General features: G+C 51.1%; 5 protein-coding genes across 5 annotated transcripts; 1 reads left to right on the forward strand and 4 right to left on the reverse strand.

Moving 5' to 3' along the window:
- Positions 1-333: 333 nt before the first annotated feature.
- Positions 334-1,416, reverse strand: V2A60_003643 (H(+)-transporting V1 sector ATPase subunit D; the record flags this gene model as incomplete). The annotated part of the gene is made up of 6 exons (XM_083254970.1): positions 334-498; positions 556-662; positions 719-1,093; positions 1,156-1,166; positions 1,234-1,346; positions 1,402-1,416. 6 exons carry the CDS (start codon positions 1,414-1,416, stop codon positions 334-336), a joined length of 786 nt encoding a protein of 261 aa, XP_083111096.1.
- Positions 1,417-1,977: 561 nt separating this feature from the next.
- Positions 1,978-4,590, forward strand: V2A60_003644 (mRNA splicing protein SYF1; the record flags this gene model as incomplete). The annotated part of the gene is made up of 3 exons (XM_083254971.1): positions 1,978-2,034; positions 2,088-2,258; positions 2,323-4,590. 3 exons carry the CDS (start codon positions 1,978-1,980, stop codon positions 4,588-4,590), a joined length of 2,496 nt encoding a protein of 831 aa, XP_083111097.1.
- An 807-nt stretch (positions 4,591-5,397) lies between these two features.
- On the reverse strand, positions 5,398-6,142 carry V2A60_003645 (uncharacterized protein; the record flags this gene model as incomplete). Its single annotated transcript, XM_083254972.1, has 2 exons — positions 5,398-5,540; positions 6,022-6,142. The coding sequence occupies 2 exons, from the start codon at positions 6,140-6,142 to the stop codon at positions 5,398-5,400; spliced, it is 264 nt and encodes an 87-aa protein (XP_083111098.1).
- Positions 6,143-10,305: 4,163 nt separating this feature from the next.
- Positions 10,306-15,149, reverse strand: V2A60_003646 (uncharacterized protein; the record flags this gene model as incomplete). The annotated part of the gene is made up of 8 exons (XM_083254973.1): positions 10,306-10,894; positions 10,956-11,048; positions 11,108-12,023; positions 12,079-12,438; positions 12,500-12,662; positions 12,735-13,456; positions 13,509-13,742; positions 14,414-15,149. The coding sequence occupies 8 exons, from the start codon at positions 15,147-15,149 to the stop codon at positions 10,306-10,308; spliced, it is 3,813 nt and encodes a 1,270-aa protein (XP_083111099.1).
- Positions 15,150-17,153: 2,004 nt separating this feature from the next.
- On the reverse strand, positions 17,154-17,897 carry V2A60_003647 (uncharacterized protein; the record flags this gene model as incomplete). Its single annotated transcript, XM_083254974.1, has 1 exon — positions 17,154-17,897. One exon carries the CDS (start codon positions 17,895-17,897, stop codon positions 17,154-17,156), a length of 744 nt encoding a protein of 247 aa, XP_083111100.1.
- Positions 17,898-18,417: the final 520 nt, after the last annotated feature.

Below are 18,417 nucleotides of genomic sequence, written 5' to 3' on the forward strand. Positions count from 1 at the left end.
AGAGCTGGCTGTGTGGCCAATATGTACTGTAGAGACAGGGCAACATTTGTTACGTACAAGACGCAAATAATGCAGCAATTTGTTCTTCCATTGCCAGTGCACTAATTGTATGCGTTTTCAAATTTTCGGTGGTAATCTATACCCATTTTAACCTTGAGAGCTCCTCAAAGCCGGACAAAGCACAATGAAGTAAGAAAGATGGACGTTGTGTCCAATAAAGATGATGCTAATTCAACTATTATCAAGAATCTACTATAACAACTGGTCGCAACAACCCGGGCTTGGTGTCTCAGGTACAAGGCGATTTGCTCACCGTGGACAATGCTCTGTACTTTAAAAGATGACATCATCGTCCTCCTCGGCTGCCAGAATATCTGCAGGCTCATCTTTGGTAGCCTCGTCCACGGCGTCGCCCCCTTCGGCCTTGGCTTGCGCCAGGCGCTTTGCCTTCATCTCTGCATCGGCAGCAGCGTTGTCTCGTTGTTTCTTGTTGGCGACCTGTATTTGGTTAGACCCTGCAGTGGAAGCCCGCCGGCATGTTTGAGATCACTGTACCTTCTTCAGTCTGTAAAACTCCTCACGGTCAACCTCATCCAGCTCGGAGTTGATGTATTTAATGGTGTTCTCGGTGCGGGGTATGATGACATGCTCAATAGCATTGACTTTGTCGACTGTCAGCAGGGCGCGATTGCGAAGCGGGTGCCGTTTTCCATCTCACCTCGTCTGTTGACGACCTTGATGACCTCGTCAAGGATGACAAAGGCCGTCTGCAAGCTCGCAAGTTCGACCAGAGCTTCCACTGCGCGGGCATATGTTTCGCGGCAGCGCTGCACTTGTTGACCTCCCTTGCCAAGACCTGTAAGACCGAAATCGTTATTTCCTTCAGTCAGATAGCTCTCGAACGCGGGTAGCAAGACACCGGATACGTTGTCTTGGCGAGTTCGCAGGCGGAAACGGGCAGACTTGGCCGACTCCTGCACCTGGTACCCAATATCGCCTCCGACGGCGTATGTGACCTCGGCTAGGGAGAAGGCGGCAATCTGCATGACCCGTCCCATCTTGCGCTTGGCTTCGTCTATTCTTCTCGTGATCTCTGTCGTGCATCGCATCATTAGTAACGGGATTGGATCGTAGCTGGCTTCGGTCAAGACGAACCTCGGAAACGTCTAAAGTGGACCAGTCAGTCAAGGTCCGAATCAACCACCGTATCAATGACTTGTCGCGGACACTCACTTTGTCAGGGCTTCACTCTTTCTCTTCAGCAGACTGTGGCCAGTCTCAGCTCCCTTGAGCTTCGCCTTCATGATACCCAGCGACTGCCGAGTCGGGAAGACTGGCTCGCGATCCTGCACCAGTTCTTAGTATCTGCTCATACTCGTCGCGGCACTCCAAACCACTCACAGATGCGCCAGACATGTTGGAGAATGAATGACGGGGCGCCTAGGGATAGATTGACGAGAAGCAAGTGACAACGTTCACAATGGACCTGATAGCAAGCGAAGCGAATGGTCTTGGGAGGCTGTCGGACCCGCCCCACTGCTGCCAACGTCACAGCTTGCCAGGTCCGGCCAGCCAGCCAGCGTATCAGTAGGGTGCTTCACTATTGCAATACTGAGTACTCCGTACGCCCACACTCCAACATGAGGCCCCGCATTAAATGCAACTAACAATGCCAGCGATTTTGCTAGGCGCCAGCAAGCGTCCCATGTTTGCAGCCAGCGCCAGCCTCTTTTTCACACGACGCGAATCGTGCTCAGCAAAAGCTTCCCCTTGTCGACAATCCCGGAGGCCAATGCCATAGCCGTGTCGTGCGTCACCGCTCTGAGAATCGAGAGCGCACGATCAAACTCGATTCCTGACCGTGCGGCACCAACATGCACTGCAACGCCGCATAAACTCCTGCAAAGTTCCCTGCACCAGCTGTGACAATATTCGCCCTCTGTGCTTTCCTGTGGCACCGAACGCATTATTTTCAGCATGACAGCTATGGTAGCAAATGGACAGGCGCATCAGCGCCAAAGCCTTCACCTTGTGGTAAGTCTTTTCACGTTTAGTGGGCATGTGACCTGAGACTTACAGCTCTGCAGACAAACGAGGACTCTGTCTACGAACAGGACATCATTCGCGACCCGTCGACAGTCAAGCCATGGCTTGTGTATATCGAATTCAAGTCTCGCTATGGAAACGCACACGAAAAGGCCTTTGTCATGGCGCGCGCCTGCGCCCAACTGCCGCGATCGTACAAGCTGTGGAAAATGGTGAGTTTGATGGCGTCGCCATTGTCAAAGCTAGAAAATCCTGCTCATGACTGACAAATCGCAGTACCTAGAGTTCCGTGTTAAACATGTTTCGAAACTGAACTCTGCCATGTTCAACAACGAATACAACAAGGTCAATGCACTTTTCGAACAGGCTCTCATTCTGCTCAACAAGATGCCGCGAATTTGGGAAATGTACCTCTCTTTTCTAATGAAGCAGCCAATCGTGACAATTGCCCGTCGAGTTTTTGACCGGGCCCTGCGCGCGCTTCCGATTACACAGCACAACCGCATCTGGGCACTGTACATTCCCTTTGCGAACGCGGCGTCGGGCGAGACCGCCGTCAAGATCTGGCGTCGCTACATGCAGGTGCACCCGGAGCATGCCGAGGACTTTATTGAGCTTCTTGTCAAGAACCGACTGTACACCGAGGCTGCGACGACGTACATCAAGATTCTCAACAACACGCGGTTCGTGAGCAAAACCGGCAAGGGACACTTTGAACTGTGGAACGAGCTGGTGGAGTTGCTCGTAAGCCATGCTCGTGATGTCCGAACCGGCCACGAAACTGGCATCGATGTGGAAGCCATCATCCGCAGCGGAATCGCCCGATTTTCGGATCAGCGAGGCAAGCTCTGGGCCGGCCTGGCAACCTACTGGATCCGATGTGGTAGTTTTGAGCGTGCACGCGACACCTTTGAAGAGGGAATCACCAGTGTCATGACGGTCCGCGACTTTACGCTCATCTTTGACTCGTATGTGGAGTTTGAAGAGTCTGTGATTGGTGCTTTGATGGAGATGGCGACTGCCCGCACCCAGAAAGGCGTCGACGACGAGGAAGCAGACTTTGAGCTGGACATTCGCATGATGCGGTTCGAGCACCTGATGGACCGACGCCCGTTTCTCCTCAACGACGTGCTACTCCGACAGAATCCTAACCAAGTGCTGGAATGGGAGAAGCGAGTGGCACTGTGGGGCGACAACAAAGCCGAGGTCGTGCAGACTTACACAGACGCCATCGCGAAAATTCAACCCAAGCATGCCATCGGCCCGTTTCATCAACTTTGGACTAATTATGCAAAGTTCTACGAGGCAGGAGGCGATATCCGCACTGCCCGAGTCATCATGGACAAGGCTGTCAAGGTGCCGTTCAAGTCGGTTGCCGAGCTTGCAGATATGTGGATCGAATGGGCAGAGATGGAGCTACGAAACGAAGACTTTGATGAGGCTGTTAGGATCATGGCCAAGGCTGTCCAGGCACCGAAGCGATCCAACGTGGATTACTTTGACGAGACGCTCTCACCGCAGCAGCGTGTTCACAAGAGTTGGAAGTTGTGGAGCTTCTACGTGGACCTTGTCGAGAGTGTGTCGACACTGGAAGATGTGAAGAAGGTTTACGAGCGCATTTTTGAACTGCGCATCGCCACGCCGCAGACAGTGGTCAACTATGCTAATCTACTGGAGGAGAATGAGTATTTCGAGGAGTCGTTCAAGATTTACGAGAGAGGGCTGGACCTGTTCAGCTACCCCGTGGCGTTTGAGCTGTGGAACATGTACTTGACAAAGGCCGTGGACCGCAAGATTGGGATTGAGCGACTGCGTGACTTGTTCGAGCAAGCGGTGGAGGATTGTCCGCCCAAGTTTGCCAAGACGATCTACCTGATGTACGGCAACCTGGAGGAGGAGCGAGGACTGGCACGGCACGCGATGCGCATCTATGAGCGTGCGACCAGAGCCGTCTCGGACGAAGACCGGGCTGACATGTTTAACTTTTACATTACCAAGTCGGCCTCCAACTTTGGCCTTCCGTCGACGCGGCCTATTTACGAGCGTGCCATCACGGCACTGCCAGACGAGGAGGCCAAGGACATGTGCCTCAAGTTTGCCGACATGGAGAAGCGCCTGGGCGAAATCGACCGCGCGCGGGCCATCTTTGGCCACGCGTCGCAGTTTTGCGATCCTCGCACCAACGCGGACTTTTGGAGCAAGTGGGAGTCGTTTGAGGTGCAGCACGGCAACGAAGACACGTTCAAAGAGATGCTGCGGATCAAGCGCAGTGTGCAGGCGCAGTACAACACCGATGTCAACTTTATTGCGTCACAGGCGCTGGCCAAGAGCCAGGCGGCGGCGGCGGCAGCAGCAGCAGCAGGCCGCGAGGTGGACGGCGAGACGCAAGACGCCATGGCGGCGCTGGAGCGACAGGCTCGGGCGCCGCAAGGGTTTGTGGCCGCGAGCACGGGACCTGTGGGGGGTGGTGTGCAAGATGACAAGCCGGCCGTCGCAGCTGCTAATCCAGATGCGATTGACATTGACAGCGGCGATGATGAGTAACGTGGCGCATTTTTGTTTTGACAAGGGAGACATTTTGATGCTTGAGTCAGGAGACTGACTAGCACCTTGAATCTCTGCAAGTTTTATTCCGTTTTCCTTTGTTATTTGGTGCTACCAAAGATTTGTTTTTAGTTTTTCCTTGGTTATTCCATGGACATTCTTTGAGGGCGACCAACTTGCCCACAGTTTTCTTTTTTTTTCTTCTTGCCTGTCTTTTTATACTGCTCGATTGTGTTGTCTCGTTGAACTTTTTTTCTTCTTTCTTTCTTTCTTTCTTCTTTTTTACCTCGTTGTATCGTGGGAGCATTTGATGCACTTGGGTTTTTTTCAATGGTTATTCAGTTAGGAGGTGCAAAGGGAAGAGGCGATCTGGAGCTGGGAACATATAAACTAGAGCATCATCACCGAGGGAGAATAAATATATGAAAAAAATAAAATAAAATAACACCCGGTTTTTGTTTCGTGCCGTGTATACTATGACATGAAATTGGCTAAATTGCAGAATCAAGTAATGTGATGTGTAAAGAGTACAATAGATGAAAGATGGTAGTCAAGTAAATTGGGCTGTTGAGAATAGTGCGAGCGCAGCACTAAAGCAGCAGCAGCCTTGTGAACTTGTTTTGCTTTTTCCTTTTTTTTTCTTCTTTTTTTTTTCTTCTTCAACTGGTATGCGTTCCGAGGGCCGCTTGCTCATCGTTCTCCTTGCAGATCATCGGACAACAAATCATCAGTCAAGGACGATTATGAATTTTGGTCCTGGCCATACAAGATTGTGCACTGGAGAGTCTTGCTCCTTGTCCTTTGCGACTACTTGCTCTTGGTCATCTCGGCAATCTTGGCGTGATACTTTTCTTGGTAGTTGCGGTCGACGTGGCCGTCGCGGGAGCTGGGGGTGGCGTAGATGGAGCCCTTTCGTTTCTGGAAACGGCTGGGAGGGACCTTGGCGGCGTCTGGATTGAGAGTTTGTGAGCTTTTGATTTTACTTTTTAAAAAAGAAGAAGAAATTAAAAAAAAAACAAGTAAAGGAAATCGAGAAAACAAGTAAAAATCAAATGTTGAAAGTCTTGTGGTTGGAAATGTGGGAAAATTGATGGCAACTTTTCAATGGCCGTCGAGACCAGTATATACCAATAGCGTATAGCAGGGGGATGGGGGAGGATGATTCGTTTTAGCGCCTGCAATTAGGTGCCAAGCTAGGGGGTGCGGGGGCGGGGACGGGGGACCCTGTGCTGGAATATAGCGTTTTCGGTACTTTCGGTACAGCGGTCTTTCAGCGGGGCGGCAAGGCGGCCTTGTTGCGTGGGTGGGCGGGGGAGTGTCTGTGTGATGGGAGGGAAAAAAGGAGAAAAAAAAGGAGAAAAAAAAAAAGGAAAAAAAAAATAATCTTGCAGAATGAAATTGAGAGATGCAGAGGAGATAAAAAAAACCCACCCCATTCGTCGCTCATGCGGCGGTCTTGCTTGGGAACAGAGGCAACCGGAGACTCTGTGAGCACCACTGGGGTGGTTTGGTCGGTGATGGTGGCTGTCGTGGTGGCGTCTTCGCTGGCCATGATTGCAGGTTGTGTTTTTCTGATTCTTTCTTTTTCCTTCTTGGTGCAGAGGATTTGTTGATGATACGGAGAGGTATTGGTAAAAAAGGTGGTTTTTTTCTCTCGCTTTTCAAGTTGGAAATTGGGGCTTGATCGAGTTCTCTACCAGTCTGTCGAAATGACGACTTTTGATATCTGCTGCCTCCAAGTTTCACCCGTGTTAGTCAACCGACGACTTGACCGCGCAACAGTGGGATCATGTACACGCCTTTGCCAGTTTTTGGTCCAAATTGGAAATGAAGAGAGAGAGAGAGAGAGGTGGAGAGAGATGGAGCGAGATGGAGAGAGAGAAGGGGAATGGAGAGAGAGATGAGAGAGACAGAGAAATGGAAATGGAAAGAAATGAATTTCAATTATGGTCCAGCCAAGGATGAAATAGGCAGGGTGTGACGAAAGAGACATTGCCACCACAAGATGGGCGGGCTCTTTTTATATTGGAATGACCTCCTCTACATACACACACTCACACACTCACACCAAATCTTGAATCCCCCTCACCTCACCTCACCTCACCACTAATAAACACCCATTTGCATTTGCATTCACGTACACGCCACTAGCCTCTCTCATCCATCCATCCTCCTCATCACCCTCAATCACACGGTACAATGGCTGTGCCCTCTCTGGTTCTTGTCTCCTCACCCCCGCCTCATCGCACTAGTTTGGTTTGGAGCAAAACGACGCAACCCTTTTTGCCACACGAATCTGGCATGGCCTCATCCTAGGTAGGGGTGTGTAAGTGTGAGTGTGTGTGTGGGGAGCTTTTATTTTATTTACTTATTTTTATTTTCAAATTCCTCACACTCACTCACCTGCCACTGCCTCACTGTTAGTCAGTAGTTAGCCCCAAGAGCATTGATCAAACCACCAGCTCAGCCCAGCGCAGCCACCCTCCTTGATCCCCGCCGTTTCTCTTTTTTTTTTCTTTCTTAAAACAAGTTAAAAAAAAACGAAACCCTGTTCGCACACGCCTTGCCATTGATGTGATTGGGACGGCTGCTTGCGCTCCTCCAGACCCGAGGCGCGATCTCCTCCTCCTCCTCCCCTCCCTCTCTGTCTTATAGTTTTGACGTCACGGGCCAAAACCTGATCACGAACCACTAGTTGGCCAGTGATTTCTAACCAATTTCTTCAACCCCATGATGAAAGGGCCTTGAAGGGGGACAAAAAGAAAAAGGATGGAGGGATGGATAGGAACGGGGGATCTGCTGTGATGCTGCACCATCATTTGTCCGTCTCTCTTTTTTTATTTCTTTCTTCAACTTGAATAGACTTTTTCTATTCTTGACGACTCCAATCACTCAAGCTCATCATGGCCTTTGCGCCGCCGACTAAAGAAACTCTACCGGCAGACAGACAGACACATTACATCCTCAACCCAACATCAGCCACAACTTACACGAGTTCTCGCTGAGAGACACCACCACTAACTACCTCGCTAGGCTGCATCGAGAAACAAAAAGCAAAGTTGCCATTTTCTTTTTCCTTGCTTCGCCGAAACGGTATGCCGGGCTTCACGGGTCCCGTCGCCGCAGCGTCGCCGCAGCACCGCACAGGCGGCCTCTCTCTCTCTCTCTCTGCTATGCGCGAAATTTCACCCTTTCTTATACGTTGGAGAAAAAGAACGCCGTGACCCTTTTTTTTTTACCTTGCTTTTTGCCTCTATTCGGATAGCTCTGCGCCGGCGCCGGCGCAAACACCCCCTCCCCCCCTTCATTTTCTGTCTGTCCCATCGTTCGCTCATCGGCGGGCGGGACGTCATCGCGCCAGGCCAATTTTGTCTATAGCTTCAATCTTCCCTCCCCTCTCCTTTGAGTGAGGTTTTTTCTATCAATTCTGGCCGTGTTCATTTTACAAAAAAAAAAAAAAGCATTGCTTTTTTTTTTCCCTTCCCGTCCACCAAACTAGAAATATTTGGAGACGGGTAAAATTCACGCAAGTCTTGTCCCGGCCGGCTTTCGCCCGCGCCGCTCTGGTGACGGTGGCGCAACCGTAGGGCGACAGCAATGACGATCCTCAACATACACAGTTCATGGTCTCGTGATGGACCGCTGGGAACCCAGGCACGCGCTCTCTCTCGCTCTTGGGCCTCGACGAAAAAAAAAAAAAAAAGAGTTGATAGTCTAGTCTACTTGGTGGCGCAGCGGCCTACAACACACACACACACACACAAAACAGCGCAGAATTCAGAAGCTGGTAGATAAAACGTTTGAGCTGCCGAGAGAATCGTTCCTGCTGACGATGGGTCCTGGCTGGATGTTTATCGGGGCCCCCTTTCTGCCGAGAAATCACGTCTCCACGACAAGAGTAACATGGCAGCAGCGGTAGCCACAGATGCCAGATAAAGGGCTGCGCCTTGTCCGTTGTCTCTGCTGACGACGGCTGCTACCCTCACCCATCACTTGATGCCATTCTGAAATGACATCTATGATCCATGGTGTATGCCGCACTCAATCAACCCCCCTCCCCTCTGTCGAAATATGTAGTGGTGGTGGCGGCGTCTTTGCACAAGCCAAGTCGTCATCGTTACCCCAGGAACCGTCCAGACAACTTTGCACACGATACTCACCTTTACTTTGTAAGGCGTCACCCTCTTTTCCCGCTCCAATATCCCCATCGTACAGAACCGAACCTGCAACTAGTTAGTACCACTCACCACCCAAGCGTCGTCGGGGAACAAGCCCGCCAAGAATGTCCAGGCCGGCAGCATTGGGCCCGCTGCAGCCCACTCCGGCCGGACTGCTTCGCCACGGTGACGAGCTTCTTGTTCATTTTATCCTCCCCTTCTTTTTTGGGAATAGCACCCTATGCTTGCATTCGATACCCAGAATTCATCCTCTTATCGCACGACGCGTGTCTTTTCCCCGGGGGCTCACGCCTCGATGCAAGCCACCGTTACGTGACTGAGATTAGGCCTTGATGGGAAGAGCCAGCTGGTTTTGTAAGTAGATGAGTTTGTATGTGTGTCTGTGTCTGCTTGTGTGTGCCATCCCGCCCGCCCCGCCATCCTCGGCAACAGAGTGAGATGTGAGCATTCTTCAACATTGTGATAGACCAGATACAATTGGCCCCCGGCCCCGGCGCGCCTGTTGTCTTGCTTGCCCGACCCCAGCCCTGCATTTGCGTCGCTCTGCACCTCTTTCGGACGGTAGATGCCTTCTAGCAACGCTCCAACAGTTGGGCAGGACTGAGAAGCGGCTCGAAAAGAATAAAACTAAACGCAACAGCCCATGCCATGGCTGCTCAATAATGAAACGGGCCTAGGACATGGCTTAAAACTACGAAGAGTGTTGGAAGAGAAAACAGAGGCGGCTTGCTTGCGGTACGGCAGTATTCCCACTTCTGTTTCTCATTACAGAGCAGTGTGGAGGGTAAGAACGAGAACTGTCCTTTACCAGGCACAAAAATATGCCAAAAAAGAAGCTGCTTTCCCCCGCCGATCCTCCGACCAAGCACTGATTGACTTGCGGATTTGCAATTTCCAACTCCTTTTCGTTACGTATACCAACCCTTTCACCTCCTCCGTTTGTAGAATCTCGATGCCTGTGTAAGACATTGATGACACCCCATGGTCAACCATCGCTTCGCTGTGATACGCCAGCTCCATGTTGTTGTTGTCTCGTTCGGAGCCCAATGGGGCTGTTATGCAGCCAGGGCGCTCGCATTGTTTGACCGTGCTATACGTGGATTTTGTATCTGGATCATTTCTCTATTCTTCCCAATATTGAGCGGATACTGTCCCGTGGCGTGTTCTGCCCAAGCTTCCTGCACCCCGCCATCTTCGCTGTGCCAGCTGCAATAATACACAGCCGAAATGTCCGGATCGGGCACCGGGCATTTGCACGCGGGACAAATGCACTCGGAGATGAACTATTCTGCCTTGGTTGTCAAGGCTTGTACAAGCTACCTTTCCTCTGCCCCGGTTTCTTATAATCTACAGTGTTAAAGAGAGCATAAACCTTGTAAAAGTTCCGTCTCAAATCCTCATCTACTGCCAGATACAATATTGCATGAAACGAGAAACATCAACTGACAGCACGCATGGCAGAAATTAGCCAAAAAAAAAAGGTCCGGAAATATCCAAAGTCTTGCATCATCAAGACGACCCGCAGGCACGCTATTCTCTAGAAGTCTTTCACCTCGACCCATTCTCCATTGGTGCTTCGCCGGCGCATCATGCTAAATAACTGGCCAGAACGAAACTGCAGCACGAATTCGGTCGACAGGAATGACTCGCGACGGTGGGAAACAAGCAGGACGGTGCAGCCTGCAAAAGCTTGGTCAATGATCCTGCGCATGTCCCGCTCCGCCTCCAGCGTCAAGCTGCTCGTCACCTCGTCAAGAATCACAATCTGGGTACGCGCCACGGTCTGGTGCAGGATGCCGCGAGCGAGGAACATGAGCTGCTTCTGCGACGCGGAAAACGCCATGGCGGCGTACTGAGCGTCCAGACCACCGCCGAGGTTCGCGTGGTCCCAGAGCTCGACTCTTTGGAGCACGTCAATCATCTGGTCGTCGGTGGGCTGCGCGCCCTCGAACGGGTAGACGTTGAATCGTAATGTGGCTCTGAGTCGGAGGCCCTCCTGGGTAATGGTTGTGATGCGTGAGCGAAGCAGCTCCCGCGGAACATGGCGCGTGTTGCGGCCGTCAATGCTGACACTTCCCGTGTGCTCTACCATGCGAAGAATGGTGGACAGCATTGTTGACTTGCCACTGCAAACAAAAGCTTAGCCGCCGCGTAAACATTTGCACTCGTCAACGAGCAACTACTGACCTCCCAGTGCGACCCATTATTCCAACCTTTTGCCCAGCTGGGATAGTAACAGTCGTACTTTGCAGAGCTGTATGTGATCCGCCATCCGTAGTCCTGCCAAGAAGCAGTTAGCATACATTTTAGCACCCGGCGCTGGCGTGAAAATGACTGACTTGTACGAGGCAGACACAGCGTTAAAGTCAATTTGTCCCTTGGCGGGCCAATTTTCGGGCAGTGGCGGTCCAGAAAGAGTATCCTTCTCCTGGGGCGTGCCGGCCACAAACAGCTTGATACGGCGAACGGCGCCCAGACTTGTTTCGAATGCCGTCCAGGTCTGGATAAATCCCGTGGCGGTGCTGCTGAAACCTATCAGGCTGAGCATAGCAAGGCCAACCGCGGCGTCTGATGTAGCGCGGGGAAGGCGAAGCGATAGGCTGATGAGGACAAGGCTAGCGACGGTCGAAGTGAGATCCATGGTCAGTGTCAGCCACCGTTGAATGCAATACAGCAGATAGGTCGGCTTTTGGGACCGGTCTAGCTCTGCGTAAAGCTTGCGGCGAAAGCTTTCCTGCCAACCAAAGCTACGGACATGGTGAATCCCTTCGCTCGTTTCTGTAAACCGAGTAAATAGCGACGAAGATGCCTCGAGCTCAAGCTGCCGTAACTGTCTCGAGCTCCGCAGGTAGAAGAACTGTATGGCGGATAGGACCGTGAGGATGAACAGCATGATTGGCACCGCGTACGGGGAGCCGGCGGCAATCATGCCAATCTCGACGAGTGTTGTAAAGGTCAAGAAGACAAACTGGTTCGCGAGAAGGGCCAACTTGGACGTGACCAGAGTGATGTCTTGGCTGAACCTGTTGAGCAGATTTCCAGAGTCCGTATCGCTGATGAATTCCGGCGTGGCGCCCAATACCGCTTTCAGAAGCCTTCGATGCATCTCCTTGGCGGTTTTCGGGAAGACGAAGCGAAAGTAAAACGCGCCGTTCAAAACGTTGAAAACGACGGATGCCACTGCAAAGACGCCGTAACCTGTAAATGAGAGCCTACTCTCGGCGTCTCTCACGAACCAAATTCGCAAATAAATGACTAGAGCCACGGTAAGAGAAGCCATTTAGTAGTCTGGACGAGAAAGACGACGTACCGGGCAGCCATTCGCCAACTGCTGCTATCATAGCAATGAACATCCAAAAGACGACAGCCAATATCCCGGCCGAGCCCAAAAAGTATTTATAGACGGATAGATCACCGCCTGAACCCTCATCCTTGGGTTGGGGGCCACTGTCGTCTTCCTTGACATGTACCTCGGGTAACTCAGTATCTACGCCCTCATTAGCATCGGTTCCAACCTGCTGCCGGCCATCAGCAGCACCACCAACTGCGGACTCATCATCGCTGCTCTCAACACCAGCCGACGACCCGTCTGACTGAGTGTCGTGTTGCTCCTGCACGCGGCCATTCTTGGAAATTTGCAAGATTTTGTCTGCGTAGTCCAGAAGCTCAACTATACGATTGGTCAGAGACTATTTAATCCATCTTGGTGGCCGGAGCAGTACAATACTCACGTCGGTTTGTTGTGATAATGACTGTACAGTTCCATCTGCGGACGATGCCCTGAGGACCAAAGAGCCGAGTATAGATCTCGCCCGCCGTCTCTGGGTCCACGGCACTGAACAAGTCGTCTACAATGATAATTTCTTTCTGCGCATAGGCTGAACGCGCCAGGCCCTGTATCGACCATGAGTCAGTAGACTGTTCAAGCGTGATTTTGCCCTTCATCTTGACAACATAAAGACTTACCAGACGTTGACGCTGACCTCCACTGAGGCTGCAGCCTCCGCTTCCTGTCCGAGTCTGGTCGCCATCAGGCACTTGTTCAAAGTCCGCATCCAGAGCGCATGCTCGCACCACCTCGTCGTAGAAGGCCGGGATCAACTGACGGGCCCCTAGAATAGCTTGCTGACAAGTCGTGTTCTCTATCCAAGTTTCCTGACCGCAGTAGGCAATATCAACTGAGCCGGCCGATACAGTTCCTCCGTTCAGCTCCACCTCGCCCAGCAAAAGTTTAAGCAACGTAGACTTGCCACAGTTTATAGGACCCCACATCATAGTGTGCGATGACCATGGAATTCTAAAGGTCACCTCACGAAGGACAGGGCCTGTGGTGGGAGACGTGACAGAAACATCGGACAGCTCAAAAGCAAACTGCTTTCGCTCAGCAGAAGCTGCAGGTGCCGGAGGCGCGGATTTCTCTCCATCAGCAGCCACGTCCTGTCGCAAGGGAGCATCACGGGGATCAGCTCGGTCCGGTTGTAGGAGAAATCTTTGGATCCTTGTGATGGAGGCGAAAGCCGCAGACCATAGCGTGACCGACCTGAATAAGTCGATAAGGGGGTTTGAAGAGATTGCTAGCACAGCTAGGATAGCGAAGACTTCCGCGACAGACATGGGATGATCGGCGCGGGTCCAGAAGTACGCACCCGCGAAGACAATTGCTGGGGTAATTGTGAAGTTGACCGCACCTATTGGTTTGAGTGAGTAGCGGAATGAAGAGATGCGGCATTGATAGCGTACCAAAAGAAAAGACCCAGAGAAGCGAGTAGCGCTCTCGTAGAGAGGTAGCAATCTCAACCTCACGCTTATGCTCAATGTATTTCGAAAGGGCGCCCGACAGTCCCATAGACTTGACACTTTTGAGTTGAGCAAGCATATTTGACGTTGCGGCGACACGTTTCTCGGTTTCCGCGTTCCAAGCGGCTCGGGCGCCAGATATCTTTTTGCCAGTCAAGATAGATCCAATGAATGTTACTAAAGGAGTAGGTCAGTCTTTAAAAGTACTAGGCGAATGAGAGTGGCATTTATACATAGGGTAGGCAAGATGATGAGAAAACAAGCGGCCCCAATAAAGGTATACAGCACCCAAATCCCCAAGGCGACTTGGATTATACACGAGCAAGACTCGTAAGCTAGTGAAATGATGTCTTCGGTGCCCGCAACGTCTGTACTCATTAATGTGACGGCATTTCCAGTCTCTAGTGCTTCAGCACTAAGTCGCTGGGTTTTGTCGTATATAGCTGTTACGAGTATGCCCCGAACGGACGTAACAACACGAAAGCCCCAGTGCTCATAAATGGTTCTCGTAATCTGCAAACATGGTATTTTGTGAGAAGAGGCGTGTCTGGCTGAACATTGCGGTGCAGACTTACAGCAAGACCGAAATAAATAAGGCCTCCAGCACCAATAAGACCGCTAGTAGAGTTCTGATCCGCGTGTTTCTGCCCTACTGCCTCTACTGTTCGAAGCAGAAGAAAAGGTTGCGCTATAACAAAACCAATGAATAGGAGGCGGGGGAGGAACACTTTGTAGAATTGCCACTTCAAAGTGTGAAGCAAAGCTACGAGTAGAGCGAGCCGTGACGACTTTTCGGCTTGATAAGGTCAGCAAAGCACAAGACGAGATGCGGACAAAACTGTACTTACCTTTACCCCAATGCGGCGAAAATCGATCAAACAGTCTCTCCGATGCAAATTCGTCACCAATATCAGGCAGGTTATCGAGCGTAAAGGTATTACTCCAACCAAAAATAAGAAGAGGATTTAACCAGATAAAAAGAGACCTGTTCCAAAAGCCAGAGGTGCTTTCGACAGAGACTCTAGTCTGGTGTTCTCGCGACACAAAAAGACTGCGCTTCGGCACTTCTTCCAGACTGATGAGTATAAGCTTCAGAACGGCAACGCAAACCTGGAGAGCGGCAATAGCGTCAAGGTTGTCTCTAAGAAAATAGGACCTAGCCATGGTGATGTCGAACAACATGGTGATGGAGAAAAATATGCTTAAAAAGGAAGATGGCCGTAGCGAGTACATGTGCGTAGTCGCAATGATGAACATGGTACATATTGAAGCGACAAGCGACATGGACGAGGCAGCAACGGTTACAGGCGCGCGAAAGTAGTCTGTATTGTGCCAAAGCGCAATGGTGGTAGCCTGCATGCCGACGAGCGCAAGGCCACACATGATTTTGCTCGGCAGGAGATTTCCTGGTCTGACCTGGCGCTCAGCACATGCAAGGCCTTTCACGTAGAAGGGAGTAGCCAACACGAGGAGGCTAGCCGGAACCAGCCCGAGCATGGTATGCTCGAAGAGGACGGTGAAGTCAAAGTGGCCAGGCAGCTGGGGTCCAAAAAGGACATCTGACTGGAACAACGAAGAAGGCATCATGAACACGCCTGCCTCGGTGGCTTAGGAATTGGGGAAAGGAGTGCAGCGTACTATCACGCAGGATGCTGCCGAAACACAGCATGGGAATCGCACGTCGGAATTAGGACATCTGGCGAAAATCAAGGAAGCAAAGCAGAGAAGAGAGGCGGCACCTTTTGAATCGCCGTATACAATAGACAATCTCCCGCGGGCGAGCCACGCGCCATGGATCTCGCGACGAGGGGTCAGCGCTACGATTGGCCAAGAAGACGGACGGCCTGAGATGGCTGCATGTGCAGCGAGTGCGCGCGCAGCGTGTTTAATGTACAATGACTGGGCAGCAGGCGTGTGCATGCTTGGTACATTCACAGCATAGTGATTTTTAGGTTCGTGGAGAACGCACCCGTCGTTGAGATGATGGGATGGGAACTTTTGTCGGACGGACGTGCTCCGGCAACCCTGTGACGACCTTGCATTCCCGAGCATACAGAAAACAGGGTTGCAGGCGGATTGGAGCGCCCCTCCCCCTCACTGTTCCTTCGGAGATGTCTGCCTATGAGGCGCGGAGAACTGTTCTTGGCGCCCGTCACTATTGAATGTGGAAACCGGATGGTGACATGCGATGCGGTCCGACAGTGAGCAAAGAGTGCCTTGCGTCCCTGGACTGGTGCTGCTCAGATGAAGAGGGTTTGCTCATCAGTTTCAGCGTCTCTTTTCACGCCAAAGCCCTGGCCAGTGTTGGACGGCTGGCCGTCGTAAGTAGTGTACGTGGTTGGGTGGGCAAAAGTAGCTGTAGACAATTAAGAGTGTGGCTTGCGCTATATTAGGTTTCGATGTGGATAATAATAAACGTATGGATGGATGTCTTTGGATTCGTGAGAGCTTTCCTCGCCATGTGTCTCGTGCGGCGCAACTTGACCAACCTTTGTCTCAACACCAGCTATTCGGGTTGACAGAAAGGAAACACGCCACAAGCAATGCATCAATGTTGTGTGCTAACCCTTTGGAACTGACAAACTGCCCCTTGTCGAAGAGAGGCGAGCACGTATGCATGTCAGTAGTGAGATCACAAGGCCGTGTCCCCTCTCAACCCGATGCAACATCTGGCCCACTCTGATGAGGCTGCCGGGGGTTCGATATTGCTGCACGGAGTTATGGGGGGTAACTAATTAGTTATTTATTGCATAGCCCTAGACGGGAGTATCGGTACCGTTTCCTAGCAAAAGTTCCTCTGCAGTGAGTAGCTACGTAAACAGTACCAACAAATTGGAGTGCCACACAATCCGTTCAAGTTTGACAGGATGTGACGTCTGGCGTTTATGACGCCACGCGTCCATTGGCAGAACTCATTTGTTATGTTATATAGTGACCGGCCAGCTGACATGCCGCAGAAATCTTTCTTCTCAAATCATCTCAACGTATTCTGCTACCCGGCGGCGTGTCCCATCTCGCATCATGACGATGATTATGAAGCTGCTTATGCACCTTGTAGCTTGCGTCCTTTTGACGAATTTTGTGGCTGTGGGCTTACCCAGTAAGTGACAACAAGGCCGTGAAATGTCTTGTCCAGAGTGTGCGAGTTTCTGATCCCTACTTGATCCCGACAGCTACGCGCCAAGAACACAACTTGCTGCTTGGTGGGGGCATGAATACCATCCACAAGCTTGAGGCTGGCGCTTATGAGCTGGAAATTGCATCGGCCGAGCGCGGTTCGGTTTTAGGAAGCAAATGATGTCTTTCAATGTAGAGAGGTTCTGATATCCCTATACATTGGATGGCTTGGTTTCGCTGTGGTGATGCCTCACGCACAGTGGTAGAGATCAAAGTCGGCAAACATTGTATTTGAACTTGGTGGATTTCGGCTGCTGACAGTTGTGTGCAAGTTTTGTGCCCATTGTTATCTAGGAAATACTAAGAGTTAGGTAGTAAGAGAAGGCACAAAGTATCTCGAGCCCAGGAAAACGCCGGAAACGGCCAGAGCAGGTAGATTCGTATGGAACGCAGGGCTGTGCGATTGTCGAGTTAGTCTATGAGTTTGGATACCATGGCCACTGCGGCGTCGTCCCGCTTATCCGTTAAAACTAATGCTCTATTCTCAAGTTGTCGCATTTTCAACTTGATAAAACCGTCCATGGTAGCCACCTCGCGCTCGCTCAAAATATCAAGTCTGGCGTGATGGTCACCCAACTCATTGTGTCCGTAGCTGCTAGGGTCAATGAACCTCCAGAATATAAAGTCGAATACCCAGCTGTTTTTAGCTGCATAATTGATCAACCAAGATCGATCGTCCCACCTCCTCCGCATTTGCTGTGATAAAGGGACGGGGCTGGGGTAGGCGGATATCGAACCACCGGTATGAAACATCTTCTTCTCCTCATCCTCTAAAACGCTCAGAAAAGTATTCAGTCGAGGCTCGTACGCCTCCATCCATGGTACATAACCCCCAGGCCAATATTCTGGGCTTTTCAGTAACAGCCACCATGGCGGATCCAAGGAAAATTGCGCCGGCGCAGCGTAAGCAAATTCCCAGTCTATAACACCGACCACTCGAAGGTTTTCATCGATCAAAACGTTGGACGGGCGCAAGTCCTCAGAGTACAATCGAAATTCAGCGTCGAGTTCATAGCCACCACCAGTTTCCAACTGGCCGCCCATTACTAGTCGTTGAAACAGCCGACGTGAGACAAATTTATCGCGCGCATCGTCCTCATCTAAGATGGCATCATTGCGCTGCAAAGCCGCTTGTAACATATGCATATCGGCCATTGCGGAGTACCATTGCTTAGATGAAGTGTAGGGCTGTGAGGGAAGGAATTCCGGTGGCACACTAGCGAACTCGACTAGAGAGTTCATATTTTGGATAAGAGGCCGGCCAGAAGCTGAGGTTGGGCCATGCCTGCCCTGGACTAGCCCGCCCTGGACTAGTGAACCAATTTGTGGAAATGATAGTGTAGATAGCTGTAGTAGAATGTTCGCCATCTGCCCGTAGAGGAACCTAAGTTTAGGTTCGCTAATATTATCGTCCAAGGTATGGGGTTCGTCGTGTGGAAGAAGTGGATCGTTTAAAGCGTCAGATATAGTTCTTTCATGATCTATATAGTCCATAATAATAAAAGGACCAAGACCAGTAGGATTTTCTGCACCAGTTCCGTGGTGATATATACGTGGCACTGGAATCGTGGTGTTTGTAGCTACGTAACGCATAGTAGCCACTTCGTAGCTAACCTTCTCCTCAGGGAACTTAACAATGCCTATCCAATATTAGCAGTGTTGAATGTGCCATTGG

This window comes from Cordyceps javanica, chromosome 2 (assembly GCF_051103115.1).
Source record: "Cordyceps javanica chromosome 2, complete sequence".
NCBI classification, from domain to species: domain Eukaryota; kingdom Fungi; phylum Ascomycota; class Sordariomycetes; order Hypocreales; family Cordycipitaceae; genus Cordyceps; species Cordyceps javanica.